Source organism: Thunnus thynnus, chromosome 9 (genome assembly GCF_963924715.1).
Source record: "Thunnus thynnus chromosome 9, fThuThy2.1, whole genome shotgun sequence".
Taxonomy (NCBI): domain Eukaryota; kingdom Metazoa; phylum Chordata; class Actinopteri; order Scombriformes; family Scombridae; genus Thunnus; species Thunnus thynnus.
Window position 1 is genome coordinate 11,224,792 of NC_089525.1, and position 15,452 is coordinate 11,240,243.

Sequence of the window (15,452 nt, forward strand, 5' to 3'; positions counted from 1 at the left end):
AGAGACCCTGTCAGATGTAGGGCGTCTGAGGGCTTATCTTGCCCATCGCAATATCAATCAATACAACAAAAAAGTCTTAATACTTTTCTGTATACACTCAGTCACATGAGAATCAGAAGTATATTTCAAGGCAGACAAAACAACTACTGCAAGTAATTTCATTCTTCCTTTACATAAATTAATCACTGAATACCAATTTATCTTCATAAGATTACTCCTAGAAGCCCATCATGTCTATATTTAAGATGACAGTCAGTCAAGGGTGTTCACTCGCCATGCTGACCTACCTGCTCACCACATCAGGCCTAGCTTGTGACCTTTCTGAGCGTTGATGACGTTGTCCATCCAGAAGAGGGAGTGATTGATCTGGATTGACACAAACAGCCAGTGCCCTGCCTGGCCTGTCACACAACATCACTGGGTCATTGTAGCATGCCTGAATGCCAGATGAGGAAGGACCTAGAGCACACAGGGTGGTGACCTGCTCACTATCATGTAGGCTACAGTTTTGGGCAGGCTGAAGCACATTTGGACCAAAATCTTAGGGTTTAGTTTTACAATGGAGAGCGAGAAACGGTGTGTGAGTGAAATCCCAACATGTACTGAAAATCAACACACATAGAGCCTATATCAAATAATCAAATATACACATGTGAATAAATTGTTATAGATGTGCCCTAGCTCTATTTGGAACAAACTACCAGATGACTTGAAAGCAGCAACTACTGTTTCCACATTTAAATGAAAACTTAAAACCTTTCTGTTTTCCCAGGTTTATGTCTAGACAATTTCTTATCAAGTAAGAAAATGACTGGACAACTGTTTTTCAGCTTTTTATTGTTTTTTTTTGTTGTTGTTGTTTGTTTGTTTGTTTGTGTGCTTGATTTGGTGTTCGTTTTTGGTTGCTGTATTTCTATGTTTTTTAAACTTTGCCTTAAAACGATTTTATGATGTTGATGCATTGCTTTCATGCTGATGTTAAGCACTTTAAAATGCCATTGTGTATGAAAGGTTCAATACAAATAAAACTGACTTGACTCGACTGCTGGATAAATGGTCACTTTATGCATCATCAACATACAAATAAACCACAATACCTATGTTTTGACTGGTAAAGAGCTACACTAAACCACATTTTACCTCTAGGCTTTACTGGTAGACTTTTTAAAAAATCATAATAATTTACATGTTGTCTAATCTGGCCGACGTCCAGGGGCCCTTATATGGGATTCCAGTGGATCCTCAGAAAAATGGTGAGCAATTCAATCTTAATACTCCTCTTGCAGGTGGTTTTCTCTATTGTTTTTATTTCCCCTCAATTAGTTATAATTGTGTAACAAGTTGACAGCAACTGTGAGTTTCCCTATACCTATAAAAAGGTAATGTACTCAGCGTATCAATGGCAGCACTTCAACACTTATTAGAAACTACATCTCCAATGCTGCTTTACGCAATTCTGATGACGTTACAGGGACATTTCCCGTAGTAACCTAACCTTTCCTGTCTGCCTGGTGGTGCGTTTGCGCCTCCTGTCTTGAAAGAGAGGTGAAGAGTTTACTTTCCACAGTTGAACGTTTGGTTTCGGTGTTCGTCTGGAGTAAAAGGGTTTTGCCGAGGCAGAAAAGCCCTTTTTTCACAGAGCCAAGATGCTGAACATGTGGAAGGTTAGGGAGTTGGTTGACAAAGCGTGAGTATCGCCCAGCTATATTACGTCTATTTCGTGTTATTTGTGTGTTGAGTTCACCTGTTTGAAAGAGACACGTACCCAAAACTTTGACGTCACGTCACTTTTAACAAGTTAGCTAGCCTGTATGCTACTAGCGAGTTAGGTAGCTGACTTTGACAAATACTATTTCCTCTTACTACGAGTGCCCTTTCTTTGTGGCTTTTATTTCGCCATGTCTTTCATGTTTTGATGTGATATAACACTTGCACTGTTGTGAGATAATTAAGCGTGTTGTTTGTACGTTTCCTCCGACAGTGCAGGCTAACTCACTAAGCTAACAAGCTAATTACTTAGCCTCCTGGCTAGGCAGCTAGCAGACTAGGCTAGCCAGCTAAGCAAGTTTGACAGCTCCAGGGCTGAATAATTAGCAGGGAATGTTTTAACATTCTACGTTAACGAACAGTCGTTACACGGCCACCACTGTATGAAAAATATTGTAGGAAAACTTCATCACTTATGGAAATACGTTACTCTTCGATATGATTGTTATGCCACTTGTAGCTAAGTGGCACCTAACTGTAGCTACACTGTAAGTCGGGGTTAAACTTTACACATGGTTGGGTTACTACCTGCTGCCACAACACAATTGTTTTAGACCTTCATTAGATTGTTTGTCAAGTGGAACTAGTCAGACAACATAAACTAGATTCCAGTGTGAGCAAATGTCTAAACCTTATAATAGATTAGGAGAAAAATACGTTGTAGCGACTTCTTCAAAAGACCGTTGCCGCAACAATGAACATGCAAATCCAAGCTGCAGTATACAATAATTACACAATAATCTGTAGACATCTTGTTTGACCTGTAGAGCTATCATTTGACTGTGATATAAAACACAACGGGATAAACAACAGAGCTATATCGGCACTTGTTATCAGATGCTATCGATACAACGGTGTTGTGAAACTTGTTGGTTTATGCCCAACAGCTAAACTGTAAGTAATTATTTAAGGTGAACTACGACACATCTGCTACTGTTTACCTTTCCAACACCTGGTTTTCATTGAACCTAAGATAAAACTAGTCAGGCAACAGGTAGGCTATATGTAAATAATCTGACAAAAAGTAGGTAATAAAAGTATACTGCGAGGCCTCGGTGCCTGTGAACTCAAGCATTTGCATTGTTTTGATTCCAGTGTCAGTTCAAGGCTGCCGGGCAGCAGCAGTAGTTTGGTAGCTTAAATTTACCAGTTGTAATGCGAGCACTGAACTTGGGCAACACCTTGGGGATTGTGCGTGTTTTGTTTTGCCTTGGACTCTGGTTTACTTCTAGCTGCTGACTAAAAGTGAGCATGCTGTCCTGTATGGTAGGTTTGTGGTAGGCTATTGCACAAGTTTTCTTCCCTTCAAAGGTTCGTTGGCAAATTTTGTAGACCCAGACAATAGCATGTTCTTAGGTTTGTCCAAGAAGGCGTTGCTACTGAATGCACTTGTCTCCCTGGAGTTTGACCCCTTGGATCATGGGTTGCTTTAACCAGAGAGAGACAGAGAGGTGGACAGACCAACAGAAAGAAAGAATGAAGGGTGTGAGTTTCTAATATTGAAGGAAATGGGAGTTTCCCCGTGAATTTTCTTCCTATTTCTGTAGAAATATTGGCCCATGAAAGAGCCTGTGCTTTAAGAGATTCATAAAAGGTCACAATTTTGCATACACCTACATAAATTATCATTTAAGTGTTAACAAGCTGTCTGTAACACTGACTGTGTGGCATAATTTCCTGTTGTATGGTTACGCTGTGAAGTTTTTGCTGAGGCATGGCATGCAAGCAAATGTTTTATCCTGTTTTAAAAATGTCTTTGAACAAAATCATAAGATATATTAAGAATCAAATACAATTGGGTTCATGTTTAACTGCATAGGGATTTTTTGGCAGATACAGCACCACAGCAGTCAAACGGAAATCGTGTGTGATAGTGTGTCACTGTGAAAGAGTAACACAACTTCCGTTTTATCTGGCTGATATCTAGGACAAGGCCCACCACTGAGAAAAGATAAGATGTTGCATCGTAACCTCTTGTTATTCATCGTAATTCATGCAAACATGAAGCATTTTGCAGTATACCTAAACATATCTGGAGAGACCCAAGATATATCCAGTTAGTAACAAAGCACAGAAAATAATTGGAAACCTAAATTAATCTTAATGAACCCTGATCCTAAGACATGTTGATAAACACAGATGAAGCTGGACTGGACCTAGTTTGAAATTCAGTTTGATACAAGAGAAGGGTTGACGTCTGTCTGGTAACTTAGCACACAAAGTTATTGTAACATATGGTCCAACTCAGGGGTTGATTATAAACAGATTTGACTTTTTTTTGGTTGTTGGCATAGACTTGATTTTTTTTTTTTTTTTTTTACAAAAAACAGTATGATGTCAGAGTGGTTACCATATCCCACAGCTTTGAGTAGTAATACAGCCTGACTCCAGAACCACAGAAAGGGTGTATCTCTGCTTAGTCTACCATCAAATCAATGCTGCTCTCCAGGCCCTGTATATTTCATTGCTGATGTGGCAGTAGTAAGTAAGGGATGAGGAGGACCAGGGTTCAAATGTTTTGCCTCACCATGTTTGGGTTGAAGCTCTGATAGTAGCTCATTTCATTATCTGAAATAAGATGCATGTTTGGTTATAGATAATACTTCTGTAGTCTAGTGTGGCAGTTAGATACTGAACTAACAGTCACCAAAATGAAAATGCACCAGTGCCACTAACCACAAAAAATGGCGACACATGTACACTTAGCAGAGCATGTGTGGTGGATACACTGTTCTTCAGGGAGCAGTACATTTTAGAAATCAGCTGGATAACCAATTTATATGTTCATTACTGAATAGTTATTCAATAACTCAAACTTCTTTTTATCAAACCTTTTTAATCAGGATTATTCCATTGTATATGAGGACATATTGCAAGCCTACCAGAAGCAGCAGTAGGTTTTTGTAGTCTGATTGAATAGATATAGGCGAATGCTTGGTTTTCCTTAGTTTATGTATAATCATCATGATTCTGAATATTCTCACAAGCTACCAAACCTTCCAACCTTGTTGAACACATTGTGCATGTGTAGCTGTTTATTCTGTTCTTTACCATAATCCCTTATGAAATAGATAAGCCTAATGATATAGAAAACCAACTCTATATTAACCTGAGATCATTAGAGAGCTGCCATCTATACTGTTTCTTCCTGTTTGAGTTCCTTTTTTTTCTTTTCTATCAAGCTTCTTAGAATGTCAGCAGGCAAGAGTTCACCCACAATGAGTACAGCTATGTTTCACTCAGTGCCGTTTTAGGCTTCATTTGTGTGTTTATATTGGATGCAGTTTTGCATTTGCTTGTTTAGGCCCATGTTTTTGGTTTTTACTATCGGTTAGATGCAGCGCTCTCACACAAGCACTACCTATTGTATTATTGTCCTTTTTATAGGCTAAAGAACATGGGTGTGGCTGTAATGAGAGTATCTTTATCTATTATCGTCCATGTTGGTGGTTAAAATGGAGGCAGTATATTTTGAACTGAAGAGCCAAATGTGACATAGAGTATGGGAGGTGATGTTTGAATTTTTTTTTTTTTTACCCTACCGTATAGAACCAACGTGGTGATGAACTACTCAGAGGTGGAGTCTAAAGTCAGAGAGGCCACCAATGACGACCCCTGGGGACCATCAGGACAACTGATGAGTGAAATTTCAAGGTAAGAACACAGTGTTGTACAACATGTCCTACTGAAAAGCACCAAGGTTATTTGTAAATAAAATTCGAACTGCAGAAAGATTATCTTAAAGCCCCTTTTGACCTCAGGAACTTTTCCAAGAACATTTTTTGGAGCTTAGGAAATGAATGTCCATTTCAACCATAGGAACCCATTTTAAGTTTTGGTTCTGTGGCCATCGTCCCTGCCCACAAAAGTCCTAAGGTGTCCAACATATTACTTTTCTGCCAGTAACTATTGGAGAGGGAGTTGGCAGTGCTGAACACAAGTCTCTCAACCTCTACATGTGTACACAATTAATTCAAACTGCTGCAAGCACTGGTTGTAGTATCACTATTACAACAAGGGAGAGAAAGTTTTCTGTTGTTGTTGTGATTGACATTTAAACAATGATTATGTAGCCAACTAGAGAGAGTGGACGAAACAAAACTGACTGAAACTTAACTGTGTAATTGTTTCATTGTGGTTACATACTAAAACAGAAAAGGAGATTTTTGGTACTTTTGAAACAGTCCTGCCCTGCTTTCAGTCTCTCTTTTCACCTCTGCACTTCTCCTTTCCTATATTAATTCAAACATCACAGCCGCATAACTGTAAAATTCCTGAGAACAAAACAATAACTTCAACCTTCTTCAATTTTACTGTTGTTGTCTCGTTGCATACAGAAATGAGTTATACCAAGCTGTCACTTTTTAATATTGTATTGACCTAATTTAGCTAATCCTTGCCTTCTTGAGATGCAGTGGAAACACAAATGTGCAGCAGAAACCAGTTGTACCCATTTCCTAAGTTTAGTTCCTGGAGCTGCAGAGTTCAAGGGGTTGTTTGGTTATAATTAATTTATTAAAGGACAAACCAATAGAATTATTGGTTGTCATGCACTGTAAATCAAAACCTTTGTCGCCAAAAGCAATGTGTCCCCCTCATTCCCTTTCTTCTCTGACTGTGTCTGTTATCAGAGCCACCTTCATGTATGAGCAGTTTCCAGAGGTGATGAACATGTTGTGGGCCCGCATGCTGAGGGACAACAAGAAGAACTGGAGGAGAGTCTACAAGGTGTGCCACAGCACTGTTGCAACATCCCACAAACACGCATGCAATTACGACATAAGGCTTGAAGGCCTCAGTACTACGTACAGTTTGTGACCATTTAAAAAAATTTGCCATCTGTTAACTTCAACTAAACTTCAACCAAAAATCCTCATCCCTTAGAGGCAAAAATCAGGTATCAACAACAAGCTTTAAAAAGAAAGAGAAATGAATATTAAGTCAAGACGGAAGTTGTAATTGAAATTATATTTGGTTAATAGTTAACAAACAAGAGCAGTTGGCTTGCAAAAACAATCATAAAACCCTCAAGATTCAAGATAGGCATCAAAGTTTAATCACCTTGTGCTATAATTGTTGTTTGTTTGACTCGTAGTCCCTGCTACTGCTGGCCCATCTAATCAGGAACGGATCAGAGAGGGTTGTCACCAGTGCCAGAGAACATCTCTATGACCTGAGATCGTTAGAAAGCTACCACTTCGTAGGTAAGCTGTCGTTCTGATGTTTTCCCTCTATCTTTTCACTCATCTATAACATTTTTTCTTCTGCATTTTGGAGGAGTAGTGTATGCACAAGCTTGTCAAACAAAACACTCACAATCCCTCATCACTTTCATGTTCAAGTTCTGCTTTGATGAGGTGAGGCTCTCTCTAGGCAGAATGTGTATTAACAAAAGCTTCAGTGTGAGCTGTAATGAGTGGATGAAGGCCCTAAGCACTGCTTATTCCACAAACCCTTAAAACACACGCACGCACACACACACTCTCTCTCCCCTAAAGCTGCTTTTATCCTTCTAAACCATGTGTGTATTTAAGGTTCTGTTTACAAGCAAGAACACTCAGCTTTCCCTGTATGGAGATGTTCATATTTACTCTGTGTGTGCACCAAATATTACTGATTAAGTATATTATCTCAATTTTTGTTTCTTTGTAGATGAGAATGGGAAGGACCAAGGCGTGAATGTACGTCAGAAGGTGAAGGAGATGGTGGAGTTTGTCCAGGATGATGACAGGCTGAGGGAAGAAAGGAAAAAGGCAAAGAAGACCAAAGACAAATACATTGGAGTATCCTCTGACAGCATGGGATACAGAAGTTACTGTAAGTCCTCAGTTGAGCAAGTAATATAAACCACCCTCAATTCATTTAACAAAAATATTTGGCTTTATGATCAAATCCCTGTCCTCTGCCTCTTGCTTCTATCTCCTAATCCTGTTGCTTTGATTTCTTTCCCTCCAGCGGGGGACAGGTATGACTCCAGCGATAGCCGGGGAAAGTGGGATGATGACTGGGAAAGGAATAAAGGGCAGTTCCCCTTCAGCGAGAAGTTGGGAGAGATCAGCGACAAAATCGGCAGCACCATTGACGACACCATCAGCAGGTTTAGGAAGAAGGATAGAGACGACTCACCAGACCGATTTAGGTAGGAGGAGGAGTCATCATGTTATGCTTTGCACCATATTAAACTTAAAGGCACAAACCATGTTCCAAATATAAACAAAATCATGGCCCCCACCACCAAAATTCAAAAAGATTGGAATTTGCGATCACTCCCAAACTGATTTACAGCCTTTCAAAGAAGGACTAACAATAACTAGACCCAAGACCTATAAATGGTATTTATATCATCAGTGCTTGTAAACACAGCAGTGAATGGACCTTTTATTTCAATAATGATCAGAGAAGAAATACACAATTCTTATTTTTGAGCTAAACCTTTCATCAGTATTTTTCAGTTTAGGTATGAATATACATGTAAACCTAATGGTAAAAAATATGGATCAGGCGATTCATATCTAGAAAGACAGGAAAAAGTACAAAAGAAAAGAGCTTGTCTTTGTATAGCCTAGATAACAACAAGGCTTCACTCAGGGTTTGGATCCAGGTGCCGTTAGTTGTGATAGATGTTGTGTCTGCTGGGAAAAATGTGTTTCATGTGTTTTCATGAAACTGGTTGTCTTTCTATCTCAGTGACAATGAGGAGGACAGAGGCCGCTCCTCTCACAATGGCCAATCAGGTAAAGAGTTCAAAGATGAAGAGGAGACTGTTACCACCAAGAGTGTACAAATAGTCCAAGCAACAGAGACTACAGCAACACGGAAGAGAGGAGGTGTCCCATCTAGGAAAGTGGACTTGGGGGCTGCAGCCCAGTACACAGGAGACAAGAGCCCAGACACCACCACCAAACAGGTAGTGAGAGAATATAAGTCAAGATAAGATAAGATTTTATTGGTGTGGGTGTAGGTATGTATGCACTTTCTCCTAATCCTTCTGTGTATGTTCTCTACTCCAGCCCCAGTCAGCCGCCCCTCAGCCATCCAGTGCCGGCCTAGCTGACCTGCTAATGGTGGACACAACACCTAGCCAGCCTGCTGCTACAGGTACAGTGTAACTAACTTTAGGACATACTGACATTTTGGGAAATTGTGTTAGCTGAGAAGATTGATATTGGTTGTATTTCTGTGGTTTCAGAAGAGAAATTGGTCCAAGAAATGTTAAGTATAGCTTAGCACAAAGACTGGAAACAGCTAGTTTTTGCCCAAAAGCAAAAATAGCTCTAAATATGTCTTATTGTTGCATATTCTTGACTAAGAAGCTAGCCACTGATAAATCCAGGAATAACTGAGTTTTCTCAGTGTTATTGCATTGTGCAAAAAAGACAACTTCACAGTGACTACAGGACTAGACTCTGTTTGCAGTCACAGTGCCCAGCTGCTGGTGCTAGCTTCAGATTTTGGGGACAGCCGGGGGAGGGAGTTGATGTATAAGAACTAAGTGCACCAGATGTTTTTGGAGTAGTCCCTGGTGAATGGAGAGGGCGGGAGCGCTGAACAGATGTTCGGTCTTCTCCACCTATCCACTGCCACTACCCCTCCTCTCCCTCCTACACTCCTGACACTGAAGGAATGCTAACTATGTTAGAATGACACCTGGAACTCTCTTGTTTGAAACTGACTTGTTTATGTCCATTTCTCAATGCAGACCTGATCTCTGGATTTGCTGATTTCTCCTCATCTGCTGCTTCTGCCAGCCTCTCCTCGGGATCTGGTTGGTTTCAAGATCTTTTCTTTTTGATAGTGTGTGCATGTGTGTGCTGTGCTGTTGTAGCCATACTGCTAGAATATTCAGAGGGATGCTGGGAGGGAGCCCTGGCCATATGGAGCCTGCTACCTGCTCTGCATAACAAGAACAGACACACATCAACTCCTGTTATGGATGACAAGGAGACAGGGACATAGGAAGAAGTTGGTGGGGGTGGAGGAAGCTGAGAGAGATTGAGAGAGGGAGACAGACAACAAGCAGAGCTAGTTCAATGAAAATTTAAAACATGGCACCAGTTGTCACTGAGAATGCTCTGGATAAAGCTAGACTGGCCTCACTGAAGACTCAACTGTTTATTGTTAATTGCAATAACAGGTTCAGATTTGCATGTGTGACCTTTGTTTGCCAAACCTTGCAATTATTTACACAGCTCCCAATACAAACATCACTGTTCAGGTCGCAAACAGACGTTCATGCAACTGTCTTTTTTCCTTTTCTTGTTGCAGCGGCACCAGCCTCTAGCAGCAATGGAGACTTTGGAGAGTGGAATGCCTTCCCTGGAGGTCAGATGCCAGCATCTGCTCAGTCTGTCGACACCAGTGGAAATGACCTTTTTGGAGCCATGACAGCAGGTCCTGCCACTGCCCCCGCCCCTGCCCCAGTGTCAGCTCCAGCCTCAGGTCCTGCCTCAGCAGACCTGTTTGACTTGATGGGGCCAACTCAGACCCTCACCTCCTCCCAGAGCCTAAACTTTAGCATGAGCAGCACACAGAGCATGAGCACCACAGTCCTGCCCCAGTCTATGTCACAGGTATGCATGACTGCACTCATACATACACACGCATCCTTTTTTTTAATAATTTATTGATAAACATACCATTACAAGAGTCATGAAGGGCAGATAAATGATGCAGGTGCATGCAGACAATCTGTGGGAAAATAGTCATACACTTGTTTCTGTAGTGCTAGACTGATAAATTAGAGTGCTGATATTATCTGTCAATATTATCATATTACAGATTTACAGGCATATGTATATGTATGTGTGTGTATATATATATATATATATATATATATATATATATATATATATATATATATATATATATATATATATATATATATATATATATATATATATATATGTGTGTGTGTAATATATGAATGACAGTATTTTAAGAAATACTATATATTTTAGAAAAATGCACTTTTTGTTATTTAGAAAAGGTGCATTATGGTATATTATATTTCTAGTGGACTATGCTGTATTTATTGTGCATTTACCAATATTGAAGCTGAATTGTCACAACCTTCAACCAAGGTACTGCTAGGCTTATGCCTCATTTCCATGTGGGAATACAAATGTGTGAAAAGGACTTCTTTCAGTGCACTGGCTTTGTTTTGAATGGACATTGTTATTCAGGACAATAATGACCCGAGGAGCCATGAAAAGACAGCAGCAGAGTATGATCACTGCTTCCAGCAATGGAAAATATATCTGTTTGTTTATGGATATATTAATGATTTATTAGTTTGAAAAAATTATGGTTAGAATTTTACCTTGAATACACAAATGCCATCATATCTGCATGGTATCAAGCTTGGAATATTTTTACACTCATTTACACACACTATTTGTGTTGACCAATAAAATCTCTCGGGTATAGATATAGATTGTTTTGCCATCAATCTGAATTATTTTTAATTTCAGCTGTAACAAGCACAAGACTCAACCAATGTCGAGTGCTGGTTTTAATCAAGTTGGTGTTTATAATCTTCAAACCTGCTGATTTGGACTCAGCCATCAAATAAAAGTGCTTTGAGAAATATTCAGGCATAAAAACACCAAAAACCGTCTCTTTTATGCATATGCATGAAGCAGGAAATAAATATCAAACAAATGTAGGACATCGTTTACCTCAAGTACTGTTCTTGCACCAAAAAAACCCCACACATTTGCTCAGTTTACAGTTTTTTGACCACAGTCAGTATGCGTCTGTGATAAAGACATACCTCATGTGATTGAAAGATGGAGGACAAGATGGTGGTAGAGGGTTAACATGCAGCCTCACCAGATGCTCATCTCCCCCAGAGACCACCCACTAACCACCCACTCCTCCTGTTACTGACACACAGAATGAGAAGAATCAGGTTTGAGTTACAAAAACATTAAAAAGCCAACAAAAGCCTGTGGATGTCGACTGTATTTCCATGTTAAAAGGTTGTTGACCTACTTAAACAAAGAAAGACACCCACCACTCCCTTTTAGTCTAGTTACTTTAAAGGGTATGTTTTAATGAGTTCAGAAAAAGACAGTAGCAGTTTTCACTGACAGTATTAGGGTTAAGTGGGTCAGGCTAAAGGTTTAGGGCCTGAAACTGTATCTTTTCATCATTTGTTTCAATGTGAGAACTTTTACACATCTTATAACTGTATGTTACTCTAACTAACGCTGAATCTGTGCTTGTTGTTTTTTGTCTTTGCCAGCCCCTCCAGAACATGGGGGGCCCTCTACAACCGCAATCTGCGCAGCCCCTCCAGCCTGCGCAGCAGGGAGTGGCTTCTCAGGGTGCTGGAGCCAAAGCGTCCCTCCCTTCCACCTGGTCAGACCACTCTGTTAACATCAGCCTGGACTTCCTGGGCCCAGGCATGCAGGCCCCCAAGCCTAGCCAGCCCAGCCTCAACACCCTCCAACATGGTGAGAGAAGCTGTAGATCTGGCATGAGTGGTGACACTGTAGCCAGGCACTCCCCTCAAAGCACCCTGTCAATCAAATGTGATTTTAAAAATTTGGCACTTTTACTCATTGAATTTGTTTCTGTTGTTTTCAGGCAACCAAGCACCTGCCAACATGCTTTCCCAGGGATTTTCCAGTATGAGCCTTGGAACTACAACAGTCAGACCGCCCGTAAATCCTATGATGCACCCTGGTGCTGGCATGGGAATGGGAATGGGGATGGGAATGGGGATGGCCCCCAACCAGGGCATGATGGGGATGGGCATGAACATGGGGATGCCACAGGGAGGTATGACCATGGGCATGCCTGGTGCTATGGGAATGGGGATGGGGATGGGGATGAACCCTGCAATGGTCCAACAGCCCAAACAGGATGCCTTTGCTGACTTCGGCAACTTTGGGAAGTGATGGAGCTGGAGAGCAAAGATTATCAGGAGGCGTGGTGTCTCTCTCTCTCTCCGTCCATTGGTGAAGGATTGTTATGAGCTGCAAACAAAGAGTACTTGAATAATGTCAACTATCATAATACCAACACCCTGCAATCTCCTTATTTTTAAAAGTAATGCTGTGTAGTGATATGGATCTAAATGAATGTGTGTGTCTGTTGTTCGAACCAATGATCTGTCTAGTCTGGGGTGGCGGTCAGGCAGACGCACTGTTAATTGTGTGCCTTGTTGGTTAGTTATGAGACGGTGAGAAGAAGGAAGTGCGTGCCTCTGCAAGAATATCAGGGGTGTTTGCTTTTATAACCTCAATCAATGAAATCACCAGAATAGCAAAAAAATATATATATATATCAGTAGCTGCATAATTTTTTGAGATGCTTTCTCAGTAACTTTACTGAATGATGAGTTTTGATAACATGATCAGCCATTTTAACTTTCTAATGTACATTTACGACTGTCAAGTTACCTCTTATTTGTCCTCGTTCTTCCTTTGGCCTGTAAATAGAAATCTGAAGCCTTACAAATAACTTATGAAGTTCCTATATGAGAGGCAGTGACATTGTGAAGAGTTGTATCATACAGACCAACCCTGATATGAATTAAGACCTATACGAAGCACATTGACACCTTCTCTTTGTACATAAGCGTCCAAACACTCCAAATGTGGCCTGTACTACAAAGTAACGAATGAGTGTTTGGCATGAAAGCTATTGATTAATTTGTGGAGTTTTTCCATTAATAACCATCATTTGTGGCCTTTCTTATTGGTATATATATATCTATATTTTACTTATGAAGAAAAGTATAATCAGTTTGCATCAAATGAGATAATCAGTAGGTAGAAAAGCCTCATACAGGGTTGTTTTTTTTTCCATTATAGCGCAGTGCCTGGAAGACCTTTGTCTCCTCTTCAGTTCTAACTTCTTTAAATGAGACAATGTGACTGTGCAGTGTTGAGGACTGCTACGGCACGTAGCTTCTGTACTATGTACAAACATACAGTATGTTTGTACTTGTGCCTCAAGCCAAGTGTATTGGTCTGTACAGATATCAAATGCAGTTGTAAAAATGATTTCACTTATTCTGTTTTGTTTGTCCCTTGCACATTTCTATCCTCCTAATCTCTTCAGGCCAGTGATACCTTCAGTGCTCCGAAAAACACCTGAGATGAAAACGTACTGAGCTCAACTTAATTCCTCAAGCGTCAATGCAGACTGTTAAGATTGCATCATGCATTTATCTGTTATGTGTTCAATGTTCACTGGTGCGTCCCAGTAAATACTGCCTTCTCACTTTCATTAATGTTACACTTTAAAAACAGCACTCTTGAAAAACACTGTTGCTGTCATAAGCGTTCGCAAGTCCAGGTTTTGCAATTTATCAGGTACAGAATCTCGTGTGAGAGGAAGCACTTTTACCAGTTGGGGTGCAGTTTGTGTACACCTAGTATGTTATAGTAGTCGGATTAACTGATCTGTTAGATATACAAACCGCTGATCTTCAGTGGTTCAAGTGCCTGCTGACGGTTGCCTCCTCACCCTTGTAATGATTGATAATAAGTACATCTTGCTTACTGGACATTTTTGGAATGTCAATGATGAGATAAATAATTCACTGACCAGAGGAGAAGGCAGTGGATCCTGCAGCCCCCAAGAGAATTGAAGTTGTGTTTTCCCTCTCTCCCAAGGGCTCAAGAGGCTCAGCACGCTTACACATAGTAGCCTTGCATCGGAGTCTGAAGCATTAAAATGACCAAAATCTGTTGCTGTGTAATTTAACAGTAGAAGTTATTTTATGCCTTTTGTTTTCTACTTCAAATTATTTTGATCTTCTCTAAGATGGGATTGTTACTGAAACACTAGTATATGCAAATGTTTAAAAAAAAAAGAAAAGAAAAGCAATGAAAATCCTCTGAGAAAATGAATTTTTGCATTATTCCCATTTTGACTTGATTTACACATTGAGATTGTTTATCTACAACATTAAACAGTTGATTGAGATTTGTTAATGGTGTGTGTTATTTGGCATGTTGTGTCATTAGCCTCATTCAAAAGAGCTTCATGCAGCAAAAGTGAAGCCATCGCACTCAACTTTGAAATTACATCGAGTTGATACGAGCTTGTTAACGTCACTGTTGATTAAAGTAATAAAGTAAAGACAAGAGGATGAAATGGGCAACAAAACTTCTAAGAATACTTAATAAATGATAATGCTGAAGGAGAAATCCATATCCTGTTGGTATTTGAATTTTAAAATGCTGATAATTTGTGTCATAGATGCTTCATTTCTAATTCAACTGATTAAATTTACAGTTTCTCCAGTGAGAAAGTGAGCTGGCCTGAGTGCTCTGGTGAAGTACACCCAAGAGAAAGATTGCACAGTCTAATTGTGGCCCGTGTCTTTACCACCAGTGCACTGTCCTCTTAATCATGAAGGCTTGTTGGAACACACTGGTGTGACAAACACGACTAAAACATGGTTTGCATTAAACACTTGACCCCGTTTTCACTCTCTGGAGAGGAAAGACTTAAGTGGGCTACACTAATAATATTCTGATACATTATATGAAAGTAACAGTATATAGTTTAACAACAGCTCTGCTACTGATAGAATTTGTCCTATTTATGGCATATAAATATATGGAAAGAGGGTCAGTTAAACTTTCTCCAGTCTACTGATGAAATTCAACTAAAATAAGATGATACAGGTGAAAATAATGTGATGTAAAAGCTCTGGTGCAGAC

General features: G+C 40.0%; 1 protein-coding gene across 1 annotated transcript; it reads left to right on the forward strand.

Moving 5' to 3' along the window:
• The first annotated feature begins 1,487 nt into the window (after window positions 1-1,487).
• Window positions 1,488-14,709, forward strand: clint1a (clathrin interactor 1a). Its single transcript, XM_067598814.1, has 12 exons — window positions 1,488-1,687; window positions 5,317-5,421; window positions 6,399-6,495; window positions 6,863-6,971; window positions 7,420-7,584; window positions 7,723-7,906; window positions 8,455-8,674; window positions 8,778-8,865; window positions 9,467-9,532; window positions 10,033-10,337; window positions 12,014-12,224; window positions 12,358-14,709. The coding sequence occupies exons 1-12, from the start codon at window positions 1,647-1,649 to the stop codon at window positions 12,669-12,671; spliced, it is 1,905 nt and encodes a 634-aa protein (XP_067454915.1). The 5' UTR covers window positions 1,488-1,646; the 3' UTR covers window positions 12,672-14,709.
• The last annotated feature ends 743 nt before the right edge of the window (window positions 14,710-15,452 follow it).

Excerpts from the sequence above, each read along its gene's own strand:
- clint1a (XM_067598814.1), top strand. The coding sequence starts at position 1,647 with ATGCTGAACATGTGGAAGGTTAGGGAGTTGGTTGACAAAGC. Across the intron at positions 1,688-5,316 it reads AGGGAGTTGGTTGACAAAGC|AACCAACGTGGTGATGAACT; the intron begins GTGAGTATCGCC and ends CCTACCGTATAG. Across the intron at positions 5,422-6,398 it reads CTGATGAGTGAAATTTCAAG|AGCCACCTTCATGTATGAGC; the intron begins GTAAGAACACAG and ends GTCTGTTATCAG.